At 35.1% G+C, this 26,766-nt stretch overlaps 1 protein-coding gene across 1 annotated transcript; it reads right to left on the bottom strand.

Moving 5' to 3' along the window:
• Nucleotides 1–9,462: 9,462 nt before the first annotated feature.
• On the bottom strand, nucleotides 9,463–26,387 carry LOC129244859 (cyclin-dependent kinase inhibitor 1). Its single transcript, XM_054882747.1, has 3 exons — nucleotides 24,933–26,387; nucleotides 21,634–22,052; nucleotides 9,463–9,817 (listed from the first exon to the last, which is right to left on the bottom strand). Exons 1-3 carry the CDS (start codon nucleotides 25,088–25,090, stop codon nucleotides 9,648–9,650), a joined length of 747 nt encoding a protein of 248 aa, XP_054738722.1. The 5' UTR covers nucleotides 25,091–26,387; the 3' UTR covers nucleotides 9,463–9,647.
• Nucleotides 26,388–26,766: the final 379 nt, after the last annotated feature.

Below are 26,766 nucleotides of genomic sequence, written 5' to 3'. Positions count from 1 at the left end.
ATAAAATTTTTTTAACGTTTTATGTTTACTTATGTATTAAATATCTGCCTAGGACCTTTTGGTTTCGCCATATTCAATTCCATCGTATACGAGGTACATTAGAAGAAAATAAGAAAAACCAAAGAAAGTATTTACTAGTGGGGTACAGAAAGGTGAAACCTTCATTAATATAATACTTAAATTCTATTGCATTTTGACCAATGGGAGGAACCCGAACAATTGCCTAAATCATACAGACCAATTAGTCTCAGCTCATTTTTCCTTAAAACAGTGGAAAAGATAGTTGATCAGTATATTAGGGAAAACAATTTAGCTAACTTCCCACTGCATCGATTTGAATTTGCCTATCAACAGGGAAAATCCACTGAGACTGCAATATACAGCCTGGTAACAGTTATTGAAAAGGCTATTGAGTCCAAACAGATAGCTCTACGTGCATTTATTGACATATCAGGAGCTTTTGATAACACTTCCTATAAGGCAATCTATAATGCCCTATATCTAAAGGAGGTACCTGAACCCAGCACTAGATGGATAATATTCATGTTTAAATCTAGGACGATTTGCACCGAACTAGAAGGAACAATCAAATCTAACAAAGCCACAAGAGGTTGCCCCCAAGGAGGCGTACTCTCTCCTCTTGTGGACTCTAGTCATAGATGAACTTCTCCATAAGTTGAACAACCTAGGGTTTCACCCTCAGGGTTGCGCTGATGACCTAGTAGTTTATGTATTAGGCTGGCATGAAACCATTTCGGATCGCATGCAGCAAGCCCTTACAATAATAAACAAATGGTGCGCGGGAAAAGGGCTTTCCATTCACCCATCCAAAACAGCACTTGTACCATTTACTAGAAGAAGGAAAATAAATCTCAAATGTCCCATCCTGAATGGAACAACACTTCAACTCTCGGCAGAAGCGAACTATCTTGGCGTCAGTCTTGACAAAACGCTTACGTGGAAATGCCATATTGAGAGAGTTACTTCAAAAGCCACAAGGGCATTCTTTGCCTGCACAAGGCTTTTTGGTAAGACATGGCGACTAAACCCTAGAATGACCTTCTGGACATTCACCGCAGTTGTGAGACCCATAGTCACTTATGCATCCTTAGCATGGTGGCCCAAGGTCAAGCAAAGAAAAGCAGTAAACGAATTAAACAAACTGCATCGCCTGATATGTGTTGGTATTACAGGGGCTATGAAAACATGTCCCACTGATGCATTGGATGTGCTCCTGAACATACCACCGCTTCCAATCTTGATTGAAAGGGAAGCTCGCGCGAGTGCCTTAAGATTAAAAGGTATATCTGAACTTAAAAGTGGGGATATGAAAGTACATTTAAAGATCTTAGAAGAGTTCCTACATAGTCCCATTCTTCATAGGGATGATATACCATCACCCAAACCAATAGTCTTCAGGAACTTTCAAGTTATAATTAATGAACGCACAGACTGGAGAACTAATTCTATCACTTTCAAACTTGGCTCTCAGCTATGGTTTACTGATGGGTAAAAATTGGAAAATGGTAGAACAGGGGCAGGAATCAATGGGCCTAAATTCAAAAAACCGATTCCGATTGCACTCTACCTAGCAATATTCCAGGCAGAAATATATGCCATTGAAATATGTGTGGGAGAATGCCTTAGCAGGAAAATGAGAGGTACGCACATCTACATATCTTCTGCTCAAATATGAACGAGACGTTATCAATAAAACGGTCCGCGGATGACATATGGCAAAAATAAATTTTTTGTTTTTTGGTAGGACTGTTATAAGCTTACGTGGCAAATTTCAGCGTGATATGTCACATAGTTTGTTTTCTGTGCTACTGTAAACAAGTCAAGCTCGAGTGTGTTCTTCGAATTCTCTTTTATGACTTCAATTGTCTCAAAATGTTTTCCACGGAGCGGCAACTTAAGCTTGAGAAACAGGAAAAAGTCACATGGAGCCATATCAGGCGAATACGGTGCTTGCGGAACGATATTAACATTATTTTTGTTCAAATAATCGCGAACAAGACGTGATGTGTGAGCTGGTGCATTATCGTGATGCAAGAACCATGACTTGTTGTCCCACAATTCCTTTCTTTTAAGACGAATGTTCTCGCGCAAACGCTTTAAAACGTCTAAATAATATTCAGCGTTAACCGATTTTGCGATTTGTGCGATTTTTAAGCACAATTTCCTTTACTTTTCCGATGTTTTCGTCGTTTACTGATGTTGCTGGACGACGTTCATGAGGCAAGTTTTCAACCGATGTACGGCCCTCTTTGAACGATTTGTACCACTGGAAAACACGTGCACGCGATAGAGCAGAGTCCCCATAGGTTGTCTGCAACATTTTTAAGGCGTCTGAAGCCGAAATTTTGTTGGAATAACAAAATTTCAAACAAATTCTTTGTTCAACTTGAATTTCCATCGTTAAATTCGAAGAACACACTCGAGCTTGACTTGTTTACAGTAGCACAGAAAACAAACTATGTGACATATCACGCTGAAATTTTCCATGTAAGCTTATATGTCATCCGCGGACCGTTTTATTGATAACGTCTCGTTCATATTTGAGCAGAAGGTACATTCAGATAGCCAAGCGGCTCTAAAAGTCCTTCTATCAACAACTATCACCTCTAAATTGGTAAATGACTACCTAAACCTTCTCAACACGTTAGGAAACCTCAACATAGTAGCACTAGGCTGGATTCCGGGACATGAAGGGCATGACGGAAATGAAATGGCTGATGACCTTGCAAAGCAAGGAGCAGATATGCAACTTACTGGTCCTGAGCCTCTCTGTGGATTCACCAAAAGCTACATTAATGAATTCCTTAGGAAATGGGAAGGAAATTTGCTGCACACTGGCTAAACTGTGCCGATCAGCGTCAAGCCAAACTATTTCTCAGGAATATCTGACAAGCTACTCTCACTAAGCAGAGTAGATCTGCGTCTTTTAACAGGACATCTTACAGATCACTGCAGCCTGAGGTATCATCTAAATAATATTGGTCCATCTGATACCAATGTCTGCCGCTTTTGCGAAATGGACATAGAAAGTTCAGAACATGTGCTTTGTGAATGTCCTGCGTTGGGCAGACAGAGACTTCATCACCTTGGTGGTATCGTAGTATCTCCATGCAAGCTTTGGAACAACAAACCTAAAATTGTGCTAAAATTTGTAAAAAGCCTAAAACTCGAGGGTTTCAAAAATAGGCTTTTCCCAATAGATCAGCTCTAGTCGCAGTGCGTAATGGCCTTCTAATAATAATAATAATAATGGGAGGAGAGTAATTGCGTCGTTCTTGTAACAATATATAGGTAATCAATATTTTTTCAAAGGTTTTTTTTTTATTTTGAAGATTGAACATTGTCACTTATGAATGAAAAATAATATCGGTCAAATGACTGCCACGACTGGCTTTACAGTAGGCCATTCGATCAACCCAATTTTAAGCACATTTTCGATTGTTTGGGCTCCAATTTCATGAATATCAACTTCGATTTCTTGTTTTAAAGCATCAATCGTCTCTGGGTGGTTCGCATAGCATTTGTCCTTAACGGCTCCACACAAAAAATAGTCCAACGGGCTTAAATCACAGCTCCGAGGCGGCCAATTGATATCGGAATTCAAAAACGGTGGCCAAAAGTTCGAGTGTAACATTGGCAGTGTGACAAGTTGCATCGTCCTGTTGAAACCAAATGTCGTCCATGTCATCCTATTCAATTTTTGGAAACAAAAACTCGTTGAGCATGTCACGGTAACGCTCGCCATTTACTGTAACCGCGGAAGAAGAAGACTCACCACTTTGGAAATAGGTTTTCAATATTTCCCAATTTTGTTCAAGCGTATAGCGCCCCATTTCGTAGGTGGTTCAAAAACCACCTTTTACCGGAACATTGCCATTCTAAAGAAATTGAAAAAGCAAAATGCAAAAATAGTTCATTGATAGTCCAAATAGTATGTTACTTGCTTTTTTTTGCTTTAGCCACTGTTTTTCCCGAAGAATTTGAAGATTTTTTTATTCGACCATAGACCATACTACATACAGACCACCTATACAAAAAGCAGGAGAAGTTACATGTTTGTGAAAATTCAGTGAGTGGCTTGGTAATATTGTGATTTAAGAGATTTAAACTAAACAAAATCATGCAAATAAATAAGACATATGAAAAAAAAATGAAATAATATAAAAAAAGATGAAATAAAATAAATAAAAAATATATAATAAAGTTATGAATGATGGGTGTCTGTCGAGAAAACCCCTATTGGAAAAATACCCCCTATTTAGAAAACTTCAAAAACTCGCATTTTATTTCGTTTTTATTTAATTTGTTTGCATTTATTTCGTTTTTGTCTTTACGTTGTTATTAATATTACCACTAAATACATTACTTAAAACTACTTACAAATAGAATCTGTATCTGTATTTGTATTTATATATACATGTCGCATATATGTATGCATGTATGTGGATAATAGGCTTTAATGCAATAACTAAAGTAAAAGAAATTAAAATTAAACCAAAATTGTACTGTTAAGTGGTTAAGATGTGACAGAGGCACAGCCTCAAATGGGAAAATGTGCACGTGGTGCGCACTTTCCTATTCATCTTGTGCATAAAAGTAAATACAAAATTACATTCATAAGTGATTGCTAAAGCATTTCAAAATCAAGACGCTTCTCTAACAACGGCACAGGCACAGCAGGTCCGGTTGAGAAACAGCAGCTGCAACCTGGCCAATGTTGGAGAGGCGTGTGATTTTCCCCAAGCCTTTAAATCGCATATGCAATCTATGAAATTATTACGCGATATCTTTTGTACGAAGACAAGCAAATTAAATTTCGTTTTGTTTAAGAACAAAAAAGTTTCTGCTTCTGGCTAATATTTAGATGAATTTGCACTGAGGCCGCACACTGGGCAGAAAAGGTGAGTTATAGCAAGCATTTATGTTTATTTTTAATCGAAAAAAATTCTCTATAATCACTAAGAGTTTTCGTTTTTTTTTATTTTTATTTTTTTTTTGTAAAGAGGCTATAATGATGAACCATCATTGATAATGTGGACTCAAAATATGCAGATATAAACTAGTTTCGAAATTGTTTGTACTTCGTTTAAGGAATATGTGTTAAATGATTTTTATGAAATGATTAAGAAAATTGATTATTGATTAAGAAAATCGCGCGTCACGCACTGTTTAGCAAAATAACAAAGGCACCAAGGCCAGGATGATAGAGTACATGGTTACGCCTTCCGAATTCGCTGTGTCGTAAGAGCCCATGAATAAGCAAACAAAATGAAGAGGAATTACTTGTTTGTAAAGAGGAAGAGTAGGCGAAAGCAATGGAAACAACCAAACACAAGAAATTATGTTGCGTCTTTCGCATCAAAACTCAAACAAACTGCATTTGGAGGCTTTATATTTTAGTTTTAATATCATAAATCACAACATAACCAAACTACTCACTAAATTTTCACAAACATGTAATTTCTCTTCCTTTTGTTTGTTTTGTATTGCGAAGGGAGCTGACGTCAGACTTGTCAAAAGCGCGAAAAATAAAGCAACGTTTACGCAACGCGCCACCTATGGTACTCAATTCGCCTTGGTATCAAGGAGTATCTATAGAAGGTGGTGTGATTAGAATAGTTGATTTACTCTGCTTCAATTCGTTGCGGTAACACATTTGACTGACGTGACGTGTAAACGACGTACTGTGGTGCCACATTGAGAATATTGCCGCTTATAAACAAAAAAAAGCAGATGTTCTTTTCTTGAAAGCAAATACCATATTTCGTGCTGTATAAAAAGGTTTTTGTTGCTTGTGAAATATATTAAAAATTAATGCTTATTTGAAGCGAAAGACGGTTTTAATAGAATTTATGGCAATCGTAGGCGGTGGATGCGCTCTTAACTACGGAATCGAGAATCATTTTGCAGGACTACTTGATTTTCTCTACTCTTTTAAGCTTTTATCGAAACGATAAGGGTGCATTTGAATAGATTCAATTCATTTAAATTCCATATATTTTCTGCATTTAATTATTTGATATAATGAAAAACACCAACGATAAAAATTTGCGCGTTGCAAAATTGTTTTTCTTTAAACAGTGGTCCAATTCGCCGCACTTGCCGTACGGCGTTAAGTAGAAAGTTGCCAATGCATTTCGGCATGGCGTACGCCACGTATGTGGCGCTTTGGGCCCAAATACACAAAATCTATTTCGCTGTTACTGTCAAATTCATTGCCGCAACGGGCGGAACGGACACATTGTGACGGGCCTATAATTTTATCTACTTATCATTGATTCCATTCTTCTATTCGCGTTCGGCTGGACATTTCTAATTTAAAATTTTTTGTTGTTGCACGAATGGCATCACCTTGCAAAGATAGACGCCTTGACAGGTACCTTTACGTTCTATATATAATATATGTATATATGAACTTTCTGGGCGCTTGTGGTTTTAAAGAAAAAACAATACCTTCGCGAAAGTTAGCGTTTTTTTTGTATAGTTGCTAAAAAATCGGTAAATTTTGCGAAGGCGCTGAATGTAAAGATACGCACCTATACAGTTAAACTATGCGCGACAGCGATTGTTGTGCTCATCAGGTTTTTTTGTACAAAATTTGCAGTTTATAATGCAATTTTTAAAACACCAAATAGCAGCGATTTTGCTCTGCTTTTCACCAAATAGCAGAGATTCTGCATTTTCGGCATTGCGCATTTTGGTGTTTTAGAAAGCGCGTTATTGTATGAAGTTTTTTAGTCTTAAATTATTACAACAGCTCATGATAGTTAATGAAATTATGCAGCTAAGTTAAATGTGTAAATATGCAATAGTTGCATGGGCGCCACGAATAAGCCACGTTAAGCGACAATCAGCGTGTTTGGATTCATTGTTTTTTGGATATACATTTTTTGTCATTAATAAAATTTGTGAATTGTTTTTTTTCAGCATGAAAGTTGTATATAGGCCCCTTCTATTCGCCATTTCCCAGCTCGATTAACGAAAAATTTGCATGCGAAAGCAACAACAAAGTTATCGAGCAAGATCCGCCGCTAGCGAGTATGGCTACAGCTCATTAGACTGGTATAACTCAGTACAAACACATGTAATTTAAGGCAGCTCAATGCCCGCTGCATTAGTCATTTAGCGCCCATTGCATTAAATATTTTATGCCCAAGCCTGATATATTTTAAATGACTCTATGTGCTTCATTAAAAAAATTTTTCTATTTCTAATTTTACATTTTTCTTAAAAATATTTATCAAGGCGCATTTATTAAAGGTGGTGGTACTAGACCAACAACAGTGTTTTGTACGTTTGATTATCACGGCAAAGTATTGGAAAGGTAAAGGGTTTTCCAATAACAGGTGTTACAGGTGAATGGATTGCGCTATCGAGAGATGATTAACGCTTTTTTATGGCCGGAATTGTATGGTATTGATCTGGACAACGTTTATTTTCAACAAGACGGCGCCACGTGTCACACAAGCAACGCAACCATTGATCTTTTACGGGAAACGTTTCCGGACCGTGTTATCTCTCGAAGAGGTGATTACAATTGGCCACCGAAATCTTGTGATTTAAGGGGTTACATGGGTTTCGTGGGTTCAAAAAATCGATTTTTTTTTGGTTTATTAAATTCTACTACATCTCAAGAATATTATCCTAAATTTTCAAGTCGATCCGAATAATAGTTTCGGAGATACAGCCTTTGGAAGGTGTGCGCTCCCAGCCACTTTTATTGTTACTCAAAACTGTAAACGCGTTTTTCTCGGAACCGTGTTTTCAAAATCGGTTGTCAAATGTTCTCGAAAACTACTGAACCGATCTTGATGAAATTTTACACAGATGTTCGAGATACAATTTACTCGAGCTTGAACGAAGGATTTTTTTTTTTTCAATTACAGCTATTTAAAAAAAAATGTCAAGCAAATTTGACCGAAATGTTCATGTTTTTGGAAAAATGTCCGCCAAAATTCCAATTTCTACTTTTTTTCTTTCCTTCGTTCAAGCACGAGTTTATGGTCTTAACTAAAACACTTATTTTTGTTTTTTCATTTTTGATGATCCTGTCAGGAGTTACGCTGACAACGCGGACGCACCTTTTTTTCGAGGGGTCACCGGAAATGACGTCACAATGGAGGAGTTTTAATTTTTTTTTTTTTAATTTCAGAAATTATTCTTTAAATATGTATCTATAAGACAGAAAAAAGTTTGAATTAAATAAAGAATTTTTTACATAGAAAGAAATATTGAAAATAGACCTATTTTTACCCGACGAAACCGATGTAACCCCTTAATACCTTGTGACTTTTTTCTTTGAGGCCACGTGAAAGGTCTACGCCAACACACCAACAGTCCAGGATCGATTCAAGACCTCAAAGATGGAATTCGTGAAGCTATTGAGGACATAAGGCAGCCACTTTGCAATTCGGTTATGGAAAATTTCATGAAAAGGATAAGCGTAGCACGACCATTTGCTTGATGTTATTTTCCACTATTAACGGCATACCTTCCTCTTCATAAGGAAATAAACATCCGATGAATTATATTAAAAGATAGCATTTTTCTTTGAATATCAAAATAACTCCTCGTATTAAAAACCCCTTAGTGAACAAAAAATTATTCGCCTTCATTAATTTTGGCCTGACAGCCACATGGACATGGCGAAAGAAAACAAACCAAATCAACTGATTTGCCCATACCACCCTTAATAGATTCGCCTTGATATTTACAGGTATAATCCAAATTTTTCTTCTTCTAATTTTCTATTTCCGAGCATTGTAATTTTGTCGCTAACAACCTTATTCGCGGCGCCGTTGCAGTTGTTAATTCAATTACGTGTAAAATGCAGGTGGTTGTGTATGCATACAAATAAATTTGAGTTTGTTTACGATGATCTGATGCTTTACAGTGTGTACACTTAAATGGGTTCAGCACTTTTCTTACAACTTAACACTTAACTTAATACAATATAAAATTATAAAATATATAATAATTTTTTTTAAATTATTCTCTTCAATTTTAAATAGTTCTTTCTTTGCTGACATTTTTGTTCGTCTTACAAAACTTATACATCTACATATGTATGTATGTGTAAGGGGGGATTGTATTGATAGTATTTCAATTATATTTGTTATTCCTGGCGTAAATGTAAATCTAATTTATGCATATTAAGAAAATATTTCCGTTTAAGTTGCTTTTTAGGGTTGCTTGTGAACCTGCATAGTTATTAATTAAAAAAAAGGAAAAAACCTTAACGTAGCAAGAAAATAAAAAATGTATGAAAGCGATAGTGCCAACTTCCTACAGATTCGACCTTTAAAATATCTGATTTTGAATTTTTCAATTTTTACTTTTCAGCAGCTGATCACTTACGTTTTATGGCGTTTTTGAGTTGATTGTCAATGGACAATTATCAAATAGTACACAACTAGCGACTAAATAGCTTACGCAATTAAATATATATGCACTAAAATATATATATTTATGCGTTTATGCGTAACTAAGGCTATTGTTGTAGCTAAAACTAAGTATACAACATTTGTATGTGCGTTTGTATATAGTTAATTATATACTAATCATTTATATCTGTATGTATTTATAGCTGTTTCTGTTTGGGAAATTCGCAACAATGTCATATTGCATTAATTATTGCGTTGTAGATGATTTCGTTGCAGCGAAAAATGCGCACTGATGCTGTACGCATGCGCGCTGTGACTTTGGCTGCTGCTGCTGCCCGAGCTGGTGCGCGTACGCTTGGCGGGTGAAACCTTTTTCGGGGTCTGGGCAAGGCGTTTGCGCTCCTTCATGTATTCTGTAAACAAAAAAAAGTAAAAGTGTTTTAGTAAAATATACAACAAATAATATGCGTAAAAGCGCAAATGCGTTTTAATTGGAAAAGGGAGCAAACACATTTTTTTTCTCTTTTTTTGTGGATTAAAAATTTATTAAAAAAGGGTATTTTTATTTATATATATTTATTATTAAAAAACCCATATTTTTATTCATTAAACATTCCACATCTCTTTAAGGGGTTAGGGGTAGTCAGAGGCCCGAAAAAATGGTGATTTCAATAATTTTTTTTTTTTGCTAGTCATTTGCAAAAATAAAAACATAACATTAATACATCATGTTTCGACTTGACTTTAGTAAAATTTCAAAACAAACAAAAATTAATAATAATAAAAATTATCGCTGTTTGTGTGGAGCCCGTTTCTCCAGAAGTCCCTTGCGGTGATCATAACAAGTCCTTGGAGATTCATCTAAAATCAATCGGACAAAGGCACTTAGTTTTATTGATAGATAATCGATGCAGCAAGGAAACTACTTGAGAAAAAACCACAATACATAACACATGGGCTGAACAGTCCCGGGCCTAACAAAGAATACACGCCTTTTTTTGGTGTTGTTAAAAATTAGATTTATTCATCAACGTAAGCCGATGCTTGTTCCTTTTTTTAGCTTTAAGTGGAATATGAATAAAAAAATGATTTCCATCAAGAACAACGCTATCATTCCAGCGCCGCTCTAACATTTCAATAGCACTTTTGTAGAACGATTTATCATCTGCCTAAAAATTGGCCTGAGTTTCAACGATAACCTCTTCATTCGAGTGAAATTACTTATCGGCGAGCATTTTTCTTAGGTCTGTGAACAGCCAGTAGTCGCTGGGAGCGCCAAATCTGGCGAATACGCTGGATATGGGGGAAATTCGAGGTTCAATTCATATAGTTGTACCTTGTTTTTATTGACTTGTGACACGGTGCGTCGTCTTGATGAAACTAAATTTGTTCACTATTGATGGTATTTCCCTTCTCAAGATAGTCGATGAATACTACATGACGCACATTCCAAAATATCGAGGTCATAACCTTTCCAGCCGATTGTTGTGCTTTCGGCGCTTTGGACGAGGTGCATGAGTAAAGTGATGGATACATGTTCCATCCATTATCACATATCTACACAAAAATTGCGGTTTATTACGTTTATACATGGCCAAACACTGCTCAAAATCGTCAACACGTTCTTGTTTTTGGTCAACAGTCAGCAAAAACGCGGCACCCACTTTGAACAGAGCTCGCTCATAGTCAAATGCTCATGCAATATAGAGCCAATACTTTCTTTTGATATCTTTACGATGTCAGCGCTAACTCACGCAACTTCACTTTCCGATCATTCAAAACGATTTTGTGGATTTTTGGATATTCTCTGGTGTTAACACCTCATTTGGACGTCTACTGTGTTGTGCATCATCGGTGTCCCTACGACCATTCCCCATCAAGAAGCAGTGTAGAATTAAAACACGAAATTATTTTTGTTCCATTGTTTTGAAAATAACAAAAGTATCGCCCCTCTTAGCACGATAACTCACGAAATGATGAAGAGAATATTATGAAATTTTAACAGCTGTCTTTCTAGGCTTAGTAATAACTTAAAAAAGGGGTGGACGCAATAAGACTAGTGCCTTCTATGTGTTAGGCTCGGGACTTTTCAGTCCATGTTTTATGTACCAGTGTAAGTATGACCAGTTGTCTCAACAAACAGGAAAAAAAACTTAAAACAAAAATATAAAAAAATAACAATAAAAAAGTTAAAAAATTAAAAAATTAAAAAAAAAATAAAAATAATAATAAAATTAAATTAAATTAAAAAAAAAAATTAAATGAAGAAAAAGTTAAAAAAAAAATTTAAATGAAGAAAAAAATTAAAAAAAAAAAAAATATATATATATATATAAAAAAACCCCAAAAAAAAAAACAAAACAAGGATATACTGCACTTAAAAACCAAAATATGCACAAGTGCGCGTGCGTAAGTCCAGTTTTCTCAGCACACAAAAAAATGAAAGAAAAAACAAAACAATGAAAAAAAAAAAACCAAAATAAACAAATACTGCCTTTAACAAATAAACAAAACGAACTGTAAGAAGAATTAGAAAAGTAAACAGATACACGCAAAAGTCATTCAGAAAACAAAAACAAAAAAACGCACACAGGGGCCTAAGAGCAACGTGCAGCAAAAATCAGCTGTGCTTCCCTTAGCTACACAAATCCGGCAAAGCGAAAATTTGGCGATGTATTTGAACAAGAGCGCGTCTAGTAATCTAACAAAAGGCAGGCAGGCAGGCAGCCAGCCAACCAGTCAAGTCAGTGAAGGCAAAATACGAAAACGCGTGTTGGCACGTGACTGGCAGTCAGTGATATGCATTTCTTAAGGCAGAAAGGAACTAAGTGAAGGCGCGTAACTAAAGGCGGATCTACATAACATAAATTCAGGTAGTTCATTTTTCATATTTGCGTTTTTAGCTATAAACACAATTAAGGAACGTCAAACACAGCAGCAGAGTAAAAAGGCAAAGCACGTGAAAGTGGCAAAAAATGAATGAGGCGACAGTCACGATGAGACACCGATTAGAAATTATCCAGTGTTTGCATGACTGCATGAAGCAAAGAAAGAAGGCGTGTGCAGCAGCACTGATAATCGAGACTAAAGTGGCGATCAATTGCAAAAATATTTTTTTTGTTTTAATGCTTACAAACCACTTTTAGGAGTTGATTAGTATCGTGCAGAGTTTCTTCACTATTAGACATGGGTTGGTCTATCCCGGATAAGTAAGAGTTGAAACTGTTAGCATATCCAGAACCTTAGTTGTGGCAGACTATCCCAACAATAGTCGGCTAACTAAGTATCGACACGACTCGGTTTTCACGTGACCAAGAACGGCTAATACAGCGATGGAATTCTGTTTAAGTCTGTGGATGGTACACATATTTTTTGATCCAGCACTGACATTTTAGCTGACATTCACAAAATTATTAGAGTAATATAAGCATTTCAGCCAATTGAATGAAAAGGCTGAGCCGCACCTAAAAGGTCCACCGCAGTAGTATCGTGTCAGTGGGCTGTCCGTCAAATAAAAGACCTAATCTACTTCAAGTCCAAACCGGATGATGTGGTAGGTTTATTTTTTGTCAGTCGGATCGAGATTACCAGAATAACCTGAATTTTCTTGTGTATCCGGTAGCATTTTTTGAAATTTTATGTGATGTGTTTTATGTGGTTACAACAACAACAAGACGTTTCTTTGGCATTGGCTGAAGTAGTCACTTGGGGATAATGAATTAATGCCAATTTGGGTGTAAAGTGGTACTACAAGAACAACAATACGATGAAGTAAACAAGTATTTAGAGTTTATCTTACATATATATGTATGTATGTATATCAGCATTTCGTATTTGAAGCGGTATAGAGTTGTGCTAGTTTTAGGTTAGGTTATGGTGGTAGTCGGTCCGTATGACTAACTCACTTAGACCTCACAGGTCCGTTGTGATACCACTGTGCGCCACGGGAACCTTGTTTATTTACTTTCATGAAACCATTTTGAGGTTCTTATGAAGCGCAGGATTGGTCTAATCCCCGCGCCAGATAGTTCTGTAAGAGAATTGAAAAAGTGTTTACCTAGACAACCTGCTCTGATTTTAGCTAAGGCTGGATAATTGCAAAGGAAGTGCTCTACTGTCTCTTCCTCCTCCTCATCTCTACGGCTTCTACAATATTCATGGGAGAATACTCCTAGTCTCAAGGAATGCCTTCCAAATAGCCAGTGGCCGGAGACACAAGCCGCGACCTTCGAGATATCTTCTCTAGAGAGGCTAAGCAATTCCTTTCTCCTTTTCTTGTTTATTTCGGCCATAGTAGCCTGGCTGTTACGCATGTATCTTCTTCTTCCCATGACCTATTGGCCTCTTGCGTAATGTTGTTTTTTATTATTAATTTACTCGTGGCCAAAAGTAATCCAATAGTACTTTTATCACGGTTTATCACAGTTGAAGAGCAGTACCTTTTCTGGCTAACTCAACAGCTTTACAGTTTCCCTCAATATCTCAAATTATTTTACAACAGATGGCGTAACTTGATTATTATTCCATCGATCCACATTTCCAAACATTCATTGGAGAGCTACTGTCGTAAGGCACAAACGTCAGTATAAGTTTTTTATTTGAAGCGTAAACAACAATATTTTTACCACACTTGAAAATGTCGAATTTCGTGCCAAATAATGTGTTTTTGCGGGGAATTTTTTAATATGAAGAAAAAAGCAGCCGAAAGTCATCGTATCTTGGTGGAAGTTTATGGTGAGCATGCTCTAGCTGAGCGAACGTGCCAGAAGTGGTTTGCACGCTTTAAAAGTGGTGATTTTGGCCGCGCCGCCAAAGTTCATGGATACCGAATTGGAGGAATTGCTCGATCAAGATCCGGCTCAAACGCAAGAAGAGGTTGCAAAAACTTTGGGAGTTGATCAATCAACCATTTCCAAACGTTTAAAAGCCATGGGAATGATCCGAAATTCAAATTTCGAAAAAAAACCGCACGAACTTATTCATAGACCTATTAGTTAATTCTTTTTTTTATAGTTTATTTTTTTCATATAATTTATTATTTTTTTTTATATAATTTTTTATTTTTATATAGTTTATTTTTTTAACACGTTCCTGCCGGCGCTGTTATTCATGGTCTTCGCCCACAGACGGCAATGTTTAAGTCTTTTCGCTCTATCGGAAGCGATTGCAGGTCATAAAACGAAATTTTTTCATAAGGGTGGTCGTTTATGGCATCTCATCTCATAGGTACCGTTTAATAAAGTACCATTGGTGGTACGCGCTGCCTAAAGACGCAATCTTGTGCGGGCCACCGCTGGTACACGCCGCCTCATGAAGCAATCTTGTGCGAGCCACCGGTGGTACGCGCCGCCCCATGAAGCAGACTTGTGCGAGCCACCGGTGGTACGCGCCGGCGTGAACGTGTTAATATATCATAATTTATTATTTTTTTCTATAGTTAAATATTTTTTTTATAACTTATTTTTTTCTAAATAGTTTATTATTTTTATATATTTATTTTTTTATATAAATGATTATTATTTTTTATGTCTTATTATTATTTTTATATGATTTATTATTTTTTTTTATAGTTTATTATTTTTTTTTAATATGTAGTTTATTACTTTTTTTATATAATATAATTTATTACTATTTTATATAGTTCAATTTTTTTTACAAACTCTAGCTCATTATATAAGAAATATTGCATAAATCCACACTTCAAGCTTTGCACAAAAATTATTAAAATTAAAAAAATTTCCCACTAAAATTTCAAAATTTCTACTCTGAATTTTCGACCAAAATATGGGTACGCAGTTTTATAGTCCATTAAATTTCAATATGATAAAGTGTTAGCTTGAGCAGGCTCATAATTCCCGTTGATACAAACTTTCCATGACGGCGCTGCGCATTTTCTGCATACCCAATGAAAATTTCCTAGCATTCATTATATCATCGTCATCATCATCATCATTCATTCCTTCGCCGCCGTTGAGGAGCATAGAGCCAAAGTAAAATGTTTCCATTTTGTGCGATTCCCGGATATATTTTTCACTTGCTGCCAGATCATTGTTTTTTCCACGACTTTGTATTCCTCTTCGAGGCAGCGCTGCCAAGAGCCCCTAGGTCTGCCTCTTCTGCGTTGTCCGTCCTTAAGGGTTCCAGTCCAGTGCTTTTCTGATTTCAGCACCACCTTTCCGTAGCGTACGGCCAAGCCATCTCCATTTACGTTCTCTTATTTCAGTTACGATTGGTTTTTGATGGCATCGTCCATGCAATTCGGTGTTAGATATCCAGTTGTCTGGCTACCAGATACGTATAATGCGTCTCAAGCAGCAGTTCACGAACACTTGAAGCTTCTGTACATTATATGGTGTTTGAATAAAATTTTTTCATTAAGAAAAATATATTTGCACTGAAACCGATATTCGTCAGAATATCAATTCATTCCACTTTTAGCACAAAAATATTTAAAAGACTTATTTGAAAAGCTACTTGTATCATATAAACGCGTTCAAAAGAGGAGAAAATTTAAATTGATGGTAAAAAGATGACATAAATGTATTAGAACTGAAGGATGCGAGAATTGCATACGATTTTAAGCTAAGCAATGGAAAAACGACACTCAAGTGGGTGGTTCGGAAATACAAAAAAAATCCCTAATAAATGCGCGATTTTATGAAATCATAAAAAAATATGTGGGTATGTATATGTAAGTAAATACAGACATAGGTATGTACATACATATGTATGTAGATATAGATTTCAGCACAAAACAGTCGCTCATGCGCAACATTTCAAGTGCCCAACAAAAATGCTTGCGGCACAAAAGCAGAAACTAGGGGGGAAATAAGAAAAAAATTAAAAAAAAAAATAAAAACAAAATGGGAATTAAATATTGTAGCAAATTATTTCATTTGACTAGCTGGATTGGGTGGTTGGTTGATTGAATTAACGTCGCAGCAGAAATTTTGTGGTGATCAGTAATTTTTGATTTTGTGTTTTTTCTTCTTCTTTCCTACTTGCTGCTGGGCATCATCACTTCACTGAGCAAATTGTGAACTAAGTACACCGAAGAACGTTGAAAACAAATTCAATGGGTGGTGACAAAGAAGAAAACAGTCGATATGTGTATATGTAAAAATTAACGCCTGAGCGACTGTAAGCTGTCTGCGCGCAGATTGATAATGGAAATTGATTGTGAGGCAAAAAAAGAAGACATTTCTAATTTTAAGCCGCCAGCCAGCGATTGTGCAAAAATGTGTTGCGACCTCAATGTAAGTCTGGATGTAATAGTAAGCGTTGAAGCGTGCCATCCAATGTAAAGAGAGAGTAAAAGTGCCATTCGTTGCAAAAAATTCATAGAAATTAATTAAGCACGCAACATAAAAAATATAAGCGGAGGTACATTCATTTTTACATGCATCCCGCGCCGTACTCGTATTTGAGGATCTCGCGTGGCTGATCGATCTCGCGTGCGGTTGTAGCAGTAGCCGGCGGTTCGGTAGCATGGCAACCGGTGCAAAGCGATGGCAAATGAAAATGCAAGCGCGCATAACAATAAAATCTCGTTTTTCCAAAAGGTCAAACTACAACAAAAACGTTTCCAAACATTAAAGGCGGCGCAGCAGCACTACAAAATGTGCACAGCTGTTGAAATTTTCATCGAATTTTCCCCCATAATGCACCAAAGCATGCAGCGCAGTTAGATTAGTCGGCCAGCGGATGGGCTGGTTTTTCCAAAGCATATGAAACAAACAAAAAAAAAATTAAAATAATGTACAACAAAAATTTCAATCAAAGGGTCACATGTAAAGCGCTACAAAGCATTGCGGAACGTGTAAGTGAAGCACGCCGCTTCAGCGGTGGTGGTGGTGGCAGCATCGCATGCAATCATCCCCCTCATCGGCGAGCAGTTACACAAAAACGGAGGGTTGCACTTTGGAAAACTGTAGTTGATATGCAGCGATATGCGCAACGCATTTGAGTTTGTATGTACAAATTCACCAGATATTTATTATAATAGCAGTTCTCGATCACCACATCCAAAAGCGTTCAAAGTTGATGAGCGCTGCCAAGCAAACAGCTGCATGCCGCTGTGCTCGCCAAACCAAGTGAAATACGTTGCTATGTCCATACGCGCGCGCACTGGTGGTTGTGGTGGTGATTCGAACGTTGAATCACTTGTGGAACACGAATCTTTGCTTGGTTGATGCATGCACATAGATATGGATATGAATGTACGTATGTATGTTCGCAGCTATAGCAGTATGACGATCGGATGCAACCCTTTTGTGCATTTTAGAGTTTTGCAGTTAAAGTACAGTGTGCTGTTATACAGAAAAGTTCAAATAAAATGTATTTGTTTTTGTTGATACCTAAAGTGGGGTTTGATTTATACTGAATTTCCAATTTCCATGTCACTTAGTTAGCAACAAAAGCTGTATTAAATCTTCACAGCTGCATTGAATCTCCAGAGTTAAATAGGGGGTAATCTATTTAACTTTGATCCTCTATTTCTTTGGATCGTTCAACCGGTTTAGTTGGTTCAAAGAATTCATCCAGTAGAGTTTTAAGTAAAAGTAGAGACATAACAAATTATCATTGCCTTGGTAGTTGTGGCTATCTAACCGCAGGAATGACTCAAATTTGAATCCGGCCAAAGGCTGCCATTTAAGCAGTATTATCCAAAAGTTTATGCAGCATGTTTTATGCTGTAACAACAACAATAGCAATCATGTTTTAGATCCTCGCTCGGGCTGCCTTTCGGGATATCTATGCAACTGTTTGACTTTTATGTCCCCAAAATGCTTTCCTTGCATCCCCAAAGTATTATTTTTGTTTCGAAAAGGTAAGAGTCACAAAAGATAAGAGTCAAATCAGGCGAGTACCATTGTTATACCAGCATAAACATTCCCCATAAAAGTACAGGGAATGCTAGTGGAGTGACAGTCCTTGGCTGGATATAAATCCGGATCATTTCGGTAACGTAAATCCGACAGTCGTTAATAGTTAAAATTCAATTATTGGTAAAAACATAAAAAAAAGTTAATTAAAAAAAAAAATCATAATTAAAATAAAAAAATATTAAAATAAGATTAGCACCGTAGTCGTTAATAGTTAAAATTCAATTATTGGTAAAAACATAAAAAAAGTTTATTCAAATAAAAAAATAATAATTAAAATAAAAAAATAATAATTAAATAACAAAAAAAATTAAAATAAAAAAAATAATTAAATTAAAAAAAAAAAAATAATTAAAATAAAAAAAAATTAAAATAAAAAATAATAAAAAAAAACTATTAAAAAAAAATTTATTAAAAAAAAATAATTAAAATAAAAAAAATAATAATTAAAAAAAATAAATTAAAAGAATAATTAAAATAAAAATAAAAAAAATAATATTTAAAATAAAAATTATATTAAATAAAATTAAAATTAATAATAAAAACAAAATAACAATAATTAAAAAACCAATTACAAAAGAACTAAAAACAATATAATAAATAAATAAAAAAAATTTTTTTTTAAATGTTAAACAAATTTTTAATAATATTTAGAAAATTAAACAAAACATTAAAAAAATAAAAAACATTATATAAAAAAATATATTGTAAAAAAAAAATAAATAAATATAAAAAAAATTAACACAATTACAAAACAAAAACAAATAAAAAAATATATAAAAAATTAAAAAAAAGAAATTCAAAACAAAAAATATAAAAACAATCGGTCCCCATTAGCAGTCGCTAAGATGGCGTGTCAAATTTTATGGAATAAAGCGACTTACTGATTTGCAGCAAAACATTTGGAAAATCGTTCGTTTTGAGATGCTCCACTCCATTCCCATGAATTTCAATGATCTTTAATGATAAAATCACGCACTACTTGAATGGAAACCACTTTCTGTTATAACAAAAATATATTTTTGTGCGGAAACGCAACTGGAATAACAGTTCTAGACGCGATATTCATCAATCAGATGCGTTCTAACAACCTAGACCACACTGGCGTGAAGAGGATAAAAAAATTAGTTGCTTTAAAACGAATATGGGAAGCCTCAAAATTTGTCAGTCTGGTTATGACTATGAATTTAGATACTACAAAAACAAAAGGGCTTTGAACGTGCAAACCCCATTTTCGAGCTTTGTGATGCAAATCGGAACCCTTTAACGACGTTATTGTTTTTTTTTCAGCCGAGAGCGACTTGGAAAATCTCTCTCAAATGAGGTGTGAGCTTCAGCGCACTAGCCAGGGCTAGTTTACTGGGCGAGAGCCGCGTAACTTTGGCTCAATTACGGTCTGGCTATTGTTGTAGGTTAAACACCTTTTTATTTAGAATCGACGCCGACATACTCGATATAAATCCGGCATGTGAAGGTATACCGCACGATACTAACCACCTATTCTTATGCCCTCTTAAGCCCACTCGCCTAACATTCCTCTCGCTCTGGTCCGAAACTTTCGAAACAGTACGTTTCCTGGGCCTATCATTAGAAGGGTTAATCTACAAAATCAGTGCTTAGAAAATTCCTTGCAGATTTTTCGATCCGTCTTGTGCTTATTTATAAAAGTGGGAAATTAAGGATTTGTTTCTAGTACGAATTTGTGTGCTGTGTTGCTTTAGTGATACCACTGTGCTTTATAGCATTACAGAAAACCCCTTTCCATGTTTTTTTTTTATCTTTTTCACTTTTTTCAAGTGTGCACTGGCTTTGCCGGCGAACAATGATGGCACAAAATAAAGCAACACTATAATTATCTGATTTTTCAAGCAACTAATTTTGTTTTTGTTTGTTTTGTTTTTAGTTTATACGTTGGCAAGTAGTTGTTTTACAATTTCGTGGTGAGTTTGATTTTATTTTATTTTTTTCAAGAGATTTTTTAGTATTATAGTAAACGCCTTTTTTAGTTTTTGCCCTTTTTCGAGCTTCACAAATTTATTGATTTCCGGTTAGGTCTTTGATTTAACCGGAAATGATTTCAAATCGTCAAAATTACATATCCTGCACTCATTTGCTATCGAGTGCATCGGAGAGATACGCCTACGCAGATACGCCTGGTACAAAAAAAAGAGTACAAACAAAAGCCAAACAAAAATTGCTTACCATTGAGTTGCCTACTCATTTGAGGCAGTCAGCTTACCAGTGAAATAAATAAGCATGACTTTTGTAGAGGAAGAAAAAATACAAAATAAAAAAATTAAAAAAAAAAATAAATAAATAAAACAATAAAAATAAAAAAAAAATAAAAATAAAAACGACAACAAACCGCAGTGGTTGTTTAACGAAAATGTGGTGTGTTGCAATAAAACCTTGATTAGCGGTTTTTACGAGTTTTAACTGATTTTTAACTGATTTTTCATTGCACTCAAAAATCCACCAAGGCTAACTTGGGGTTGGTTTTTCGAAAACTGTGATACAAATACTTAGGTATATTTTTAATTTTTATTTAAGCCGCCTACAATCGAGTAGCAGCAAAATGCTAGCGACCAATCAACCAAGCGACCGTTAAAACCATAAAAGCATAACGAAATTCACGCAATGCATAAATATAAAAATTCGAAGGCGAGCAATTTTATTGCGTGAAATATTAGTTTCCTGTACTCGTAACGAATTTTTATAGAAAAATGTACGTATGCATGCATGCAAATGTGAAGTGCCATAGAACACAAAAATACAAAAACAAAACACAAATTATTGCTATGACAGCGAACTATGCTCAATCAAGCGCAGCAAGGTAGGGAAATACAATTCCCACGCTAGGGATAAGGGCGGTGAAATTAAGTAATTTTGTGTTATATCGAAAATTCAATATCAATTGCGGTCTATGCCAATAAGCAAATGACAAGAGGTACAATACTCCGATACATAGTAACCGATCAAGCGTCTGCAAGTAGACGAAAAACTAGCTCGCCTATAAGGAAGTTAAAACTCGTTCCCACACACTTCAGTCCAGCAAGGAAGTAGGGAAGCGATGCAGCAAGAATGATTATAAAGGAAATGCGCTGCACTTGCGACATAAAAACACAATTACTTGCCTGAATGGGCACGCGCATGGGAGAAATGGGACGTTATTTCGTTATATGAAAGCTGCTTACAGAATAACAAGTAGTCTAATGTAAGCCTAGTAAAGGCCAGTTAACAACTAATGCCTTCATTTACAAATTCACCAAAACGAACAAAAAATGGTTTGTTCCAAAAAGCTCCAATGGCATCATAATTCAAGTCCAATATGATTTTCTACTAACCTGTAATCTTCGGTTGTCGCTTGCGCAATGACAATCTGCCAGCAGCACTATCATCATGCGCACGCTTACTACCACCACAGCGCTCTGTATTCGGTACTTTAAATACTAACGACTCATCCTGTGAGTCATAGTCACCGCAGGAATCTGTGTCGGTCGATGTGGATGTGTTCATCATATAATTTTCACGTTCTGCACGTTCGTCCATGAGCAAATCGGCGCTGCACGGCACCACGGGAGCGGGACGTACATGCGCGGCGCGTGTTAGCGTATAGACTTCGGGTGCGTGTGTGGATTCCTGATAGGAGATACGCTCCCAAACGAATTGTGTATTCGAGGGCAGTGGCAAACCGTTGCGGAAGTCAAAACCCCATTTTTTAATAGCGCGCTCTTGATGCTTATCCAGTTCCTCAGCGAATTCTCTGTAGAGAAGGAGAAGAGTTTATTTTAGTGTTTGTTGTAGAAAGTGAATGTTTTTAAAAGGTAGTAGAAATTAAAAAATATATAAAATAAAATTAAAAAAAAAAAAAAAAAAAAATATATAAAATAAAAAAATTAAAATAAAAAAAAAAAAAAAAAAAATAAAATAAAAAAAAATATAAAATAAAAAATAAATAAAAAAAAGTTAAAAAAAAAAATAAAATAAAAAAAAATTATATGTTTCAAATAACTTCGTACATATAATATGATTTTTTATAGTAGAGAATTTTTTTTACAATTATTTACAAGCAGCTAGTGTGCTCTTTTTTTGTTCTTAAGTTAGTGTAATATTTTATATTATTCTAATAAATAATAATAATAATAATACAATTATTTAATTTTTGTGATGATCTTGGCATTACTAATTTTTTCTTGTTTTTTTTTTTGTTTGGGAGTATTTTTTTTTTGTTTTTTGGCGTATTTTACTAGGTTTCAATAAATAAATGTAACGCATAAATCTTGTTTGCAATGATATTAGCTGACATAGAAGAGGACATAGGAACTTGGGCATATCTGTTGTCAAAAGAAAAAAAGATGAATACCCTTTCCCACGACAGTCGGTTCTACGTAACCGGAACGACCCGGATTTATATCCGGGCAGGGACTGTCGTCACTCCAGCAGCATTCCTCGTATATGTACGGGAATGTTTATGCTGCTACAACAACAACCGAGCGACGTGGTGGCGCATTGTAATTGTAACGGAAGCATTGGTTTACCCACATCTGTGGCGCTATAATGATGATGGTGATGAATACGCTTGAAGTTTATATTCATTTATGAATTGGCGAGGCACACGACCGTAGTTCGACTACGTTTCCAACACAATCAGTTCTACGTTACGGAACGAGCCGGATTCATAACCGGCCAAGGACTGCCTCTCCAGCAAAACTTCCCTTTTATGTATGGGGGATATTTATGCTGCTACAACAACAACAACAACCGTGAATTCGGATTTTATTCATACTAGGAGGCTTGACTGTGCTACAGATTTAGAAAATTTCGTGCACTTTTAAAACTTTTCATAGTACAACAACTTTTTACACAAGCAAGCTTTAAAATTTAACAACCAAAGCTTATTTCGAGGTGTGTTGGGGCGTTGGTCCCTGTTACAGTTACTCGTGTCGACGTGGTCTGGGTGGAATCGATCATAGCTGGATCGTACATACATTCGCTGTAATTATTATAAAGGCACCACATATTGACAAGTTTTAATTGTTTACTTGTTTCCTTATTTCTTTTTTAATTTAAATTATTTTTTCAAACTTTTTACAAGCTTTATAAAAATTCCACGAATTTTCATAGAAATTTAAAAATTTTATTCAGAATTCAAAAAAATATTGAGTACCAATTTTCAACAAAATTTCAAAATTTTTAATCAGAATTAAAAAAAATGTATTGAATACAAATTTTCATCAAAATTTCAAAATTTTTTATTCAGAATTTAAAAAATATTGAGTACCAATTTTCATCAAACTTTCAAAATTTTTATTAAGAATTAAACAAAAATATTGAGTACAAATTTTCATCAAAATTTCATAATTTTTATTCAGAATTTAAAAAATACTGAGTACCAATTTTCATCAAACTTTCAAAATTTTTATTCAGAATTAAAAAAATATTGAGTACAAATTTTAATCAAAATTTCAAAATTTTCATTCAGATTTAAAAAAAAAAAATATTGAGTAGCAATTTTCAACAAAATTTCAAAATTTTCATTCAGAAATAAAAAAAAAATAAATATTGAGTACAAATTGTCATCAAAATTTCAAGATTTTATTAAGAATTAAAAAAAAATATTGAGTAGAAATTTTCAACAAAATTTCAAAATTTTCATTCAGAATTTAAAAAAAATATATTGAGTACCAATTTTGATAAACAAACAAAATTTCATCAAAATTTTTATTCATAATTAAAAAAAATATTGAGTCCCAATTTTTATTCAACTTTCAAAATTTTTATTCAGAATAAAAAAAATATTGAGTACAAATTTTCATCAAACTGTCAAAATTTTTCAGAATTAAAAAAAAATATTGAGTAGCTGATTTTTGATAATTTGTTTCATTAACTGATGTTTCGCATTTTTTCTGTATAAAAAAAAATATAGTGCATTCGTTACAAGGCGAATAAAATGAGTCTTGCATTCGTTGAATAATACATAGCCAAATATTTTTTTTTTTTTAATTTCGCGAGATTTTACAAATCTTGTACAAATTTGCAAACTTGGATTTATGTGATTTGCGTTGCAGAATTTTTATAAAAAAGGTGTGAAAAAAGAAAAGTAGTCATACATATGTGGTCAGAATATAGTATTCTTATTATTTTGCCCATGGGTGTATGCAAAGCTATCTTATATATATTTAAAACAAATTTATTGAATTGTAAAAAAATCTTTAAAAACCTTATTTCCTTTAGTAGAATTCAATCAAAACCGCACATTGCTTGAAGTTGTTTTTGTAAATGCATCATACATTCCAAATTTGGGCAATGCTGCTGCCGGGACAGTCCTTGGCCGGATATAAATCTGGGTTGTTCCGGTAACATAGAACCAACTTCCGTGAGAATACGTAAAATGACGTCAGCGATAGCTCTTAATGGGACCGATGATTTATTAGACAACGGTTAGTAACCCTACTACAACAACGGATCTTATTTTTGCGAAACACGGATCCGAATAACTCCTACTTAGTAGACTCCAGTCTCATACCGACATACGATAGACCCAATTAAAGCAATGGGACCTTGCGCTACCTTAGACTTAAGCGAGAGTAGTTGAGTTTATTTGCTTTTACTTTTCCCCTTTAGATTCGAAATGTGTACTCACTTTTTTGTTTCCACTGGGTTTGCTGGTCCAAAGAGATCACGCTTTATGCGATTCAATTGACGATTACAAGTCAAATTGCGTCCCATTGTGGTTGGACTGCCGCGCAGTTTACAGAATTCGGTCAAAACTACTGGATTTAGGACACGTGCAGCGGTCATCTCTTAAGGTACTTTATGAAACTCGCTTAATAAACAAATTCAAATTGCGTTGCTGAAATTTAATTACTTGCACCTCCAATTGTCTAAGGTCTTTGTCTCTGCAATTCTATTGCCCTGTTTTTTTTTTTTGTTTTTGTTTGCTTGAAGCGTTTTTTTATTATGCCAACAAAAGCTTGCAACAACACTTAACCTTGAAATTAACACTTTTTGTTTGCTGTTTTTTTTTTGTATTAATTATGCACAGCGACTCAAAATAATAAAAATAGTTCCTGCTGAACACTTAGCCAATGACGTTGTTTTATTCGAGCAGTGTTTTTCATCGATTCCCTCAATCACGTTGTGTTTGTTGCTGCTTTTCAGTCTCCAATACCAAAAGACTTGGACTTGTCAAAAGTTTTCGCGCCAAAACTTGTTGATTTCCCCACTTTTGTTTTTTATACAATGATTCTTCCACACACACTACACTACACAGCAGTGTTCAAGTGGTGCAAATCACTTTGGGGTACAGTTTCGTTGCAGCCTGCTCCACCTAACCTGCACCCACTGGTGGCCGCAGCAGTTGGCACTTGAGTTTTGTGGTGTTTGCCTAATAATGCACTTATTTTTGTTTCGCAACTTACTCGATTGTTTATTAAAATTGTCACTTATAAAAATAGAATTGTTCAATATATTCAATAAATCGCCCCCACTAGGCAGGTTTTTGTTCGAGTTGCACAGCAGCTCCAATTCGTCTCTTTTCGCTCTTATTTACGTGCGCTACACTCAATAAGCAACAACACGAAATGTCAAAAGTTTACTCGTTGCTTTTGGGCTTTGTCAATATAACCAAAAGCTTTTCAAGCACTTCAATAAGGTTTCCAAACAAATTTTCCTTCAAAATTTGATTGAATAACACGCATTTGTGTATTCGTTTATATATTTAAATGTGAATTTAGTATTTTTTCAATTCGAGTACGTCCGAAAATCTATGCACAACACTCACTGCAAACGAAATATGTACATACGTTTGACTGCTCACTAGTAAATTGTAAACGAATGATTTGTACTCGCTGAACGCTCTTGACGTACTGATAGCTAGAGCAAATTCGAATTTTTACTTTGCCATCATCAAACGTAAAATCGTTCACACAATTGCCAGCAAGAGAAGACAACCCAATATTATAAAAATAAAAAAACTCCACACAAGAAGAACTACGCTGCCATGCACGGTGGTGGTGGTGGTGCTTTTCTTTTCACTATACTCCGCTGTTTGTAGGCGATGCTCATACGTACAAATAAACACAAGAGAGTATTGCGGCTAATTTAAAAATTCGAAATGTTAAGCAAGGCGAGTATTCACAGTGGTGTTTTATTTGATAACATTAGGCTGTTGTTACTTCAACACAGGGTGTGCGAAATAACTTAATTTTTTTCTATTTCTTTCTCAGGTTTTACGTGCATATGAGAAAGAGTGCGACTGTGATGCACTGTTTAACAGTAATATTACTGTGCTGATTTTCCTTCCGCTCGCATACGTAAACCAAAATCATCAAGTTTACTTTCAATAGAAACTTAATGATGGTTTTCATTCCTCAGGCTGGTTTGCTTAGTTGATGTTTGACTCTTCCATTTTCGTTACGATGGGTGTCTGTTGGGATTTCCTATTTTTTATTTTTTTTAGTTTATTATAAATAAAT

Source organism: Anastrepha obliqua, chromosome 4 (assembly GCF_027943255.1).
Source record: "Anastrepha obliqua isolate idAnaObli1 chromosome 4, idAnaObli1_1.0, whole genome shotgun sequence".
Lineage (NCBI taxonomy): Eukaryota > Metazoa > Arthropoda > Insecta > Diptera > Tephritidae > Anastrepha > Anastrepha obliqua.
Note: the sequence above shows the minus strand (reverse complement) of the source record. Positions and strands in the feature narration are given on the sequence as shown.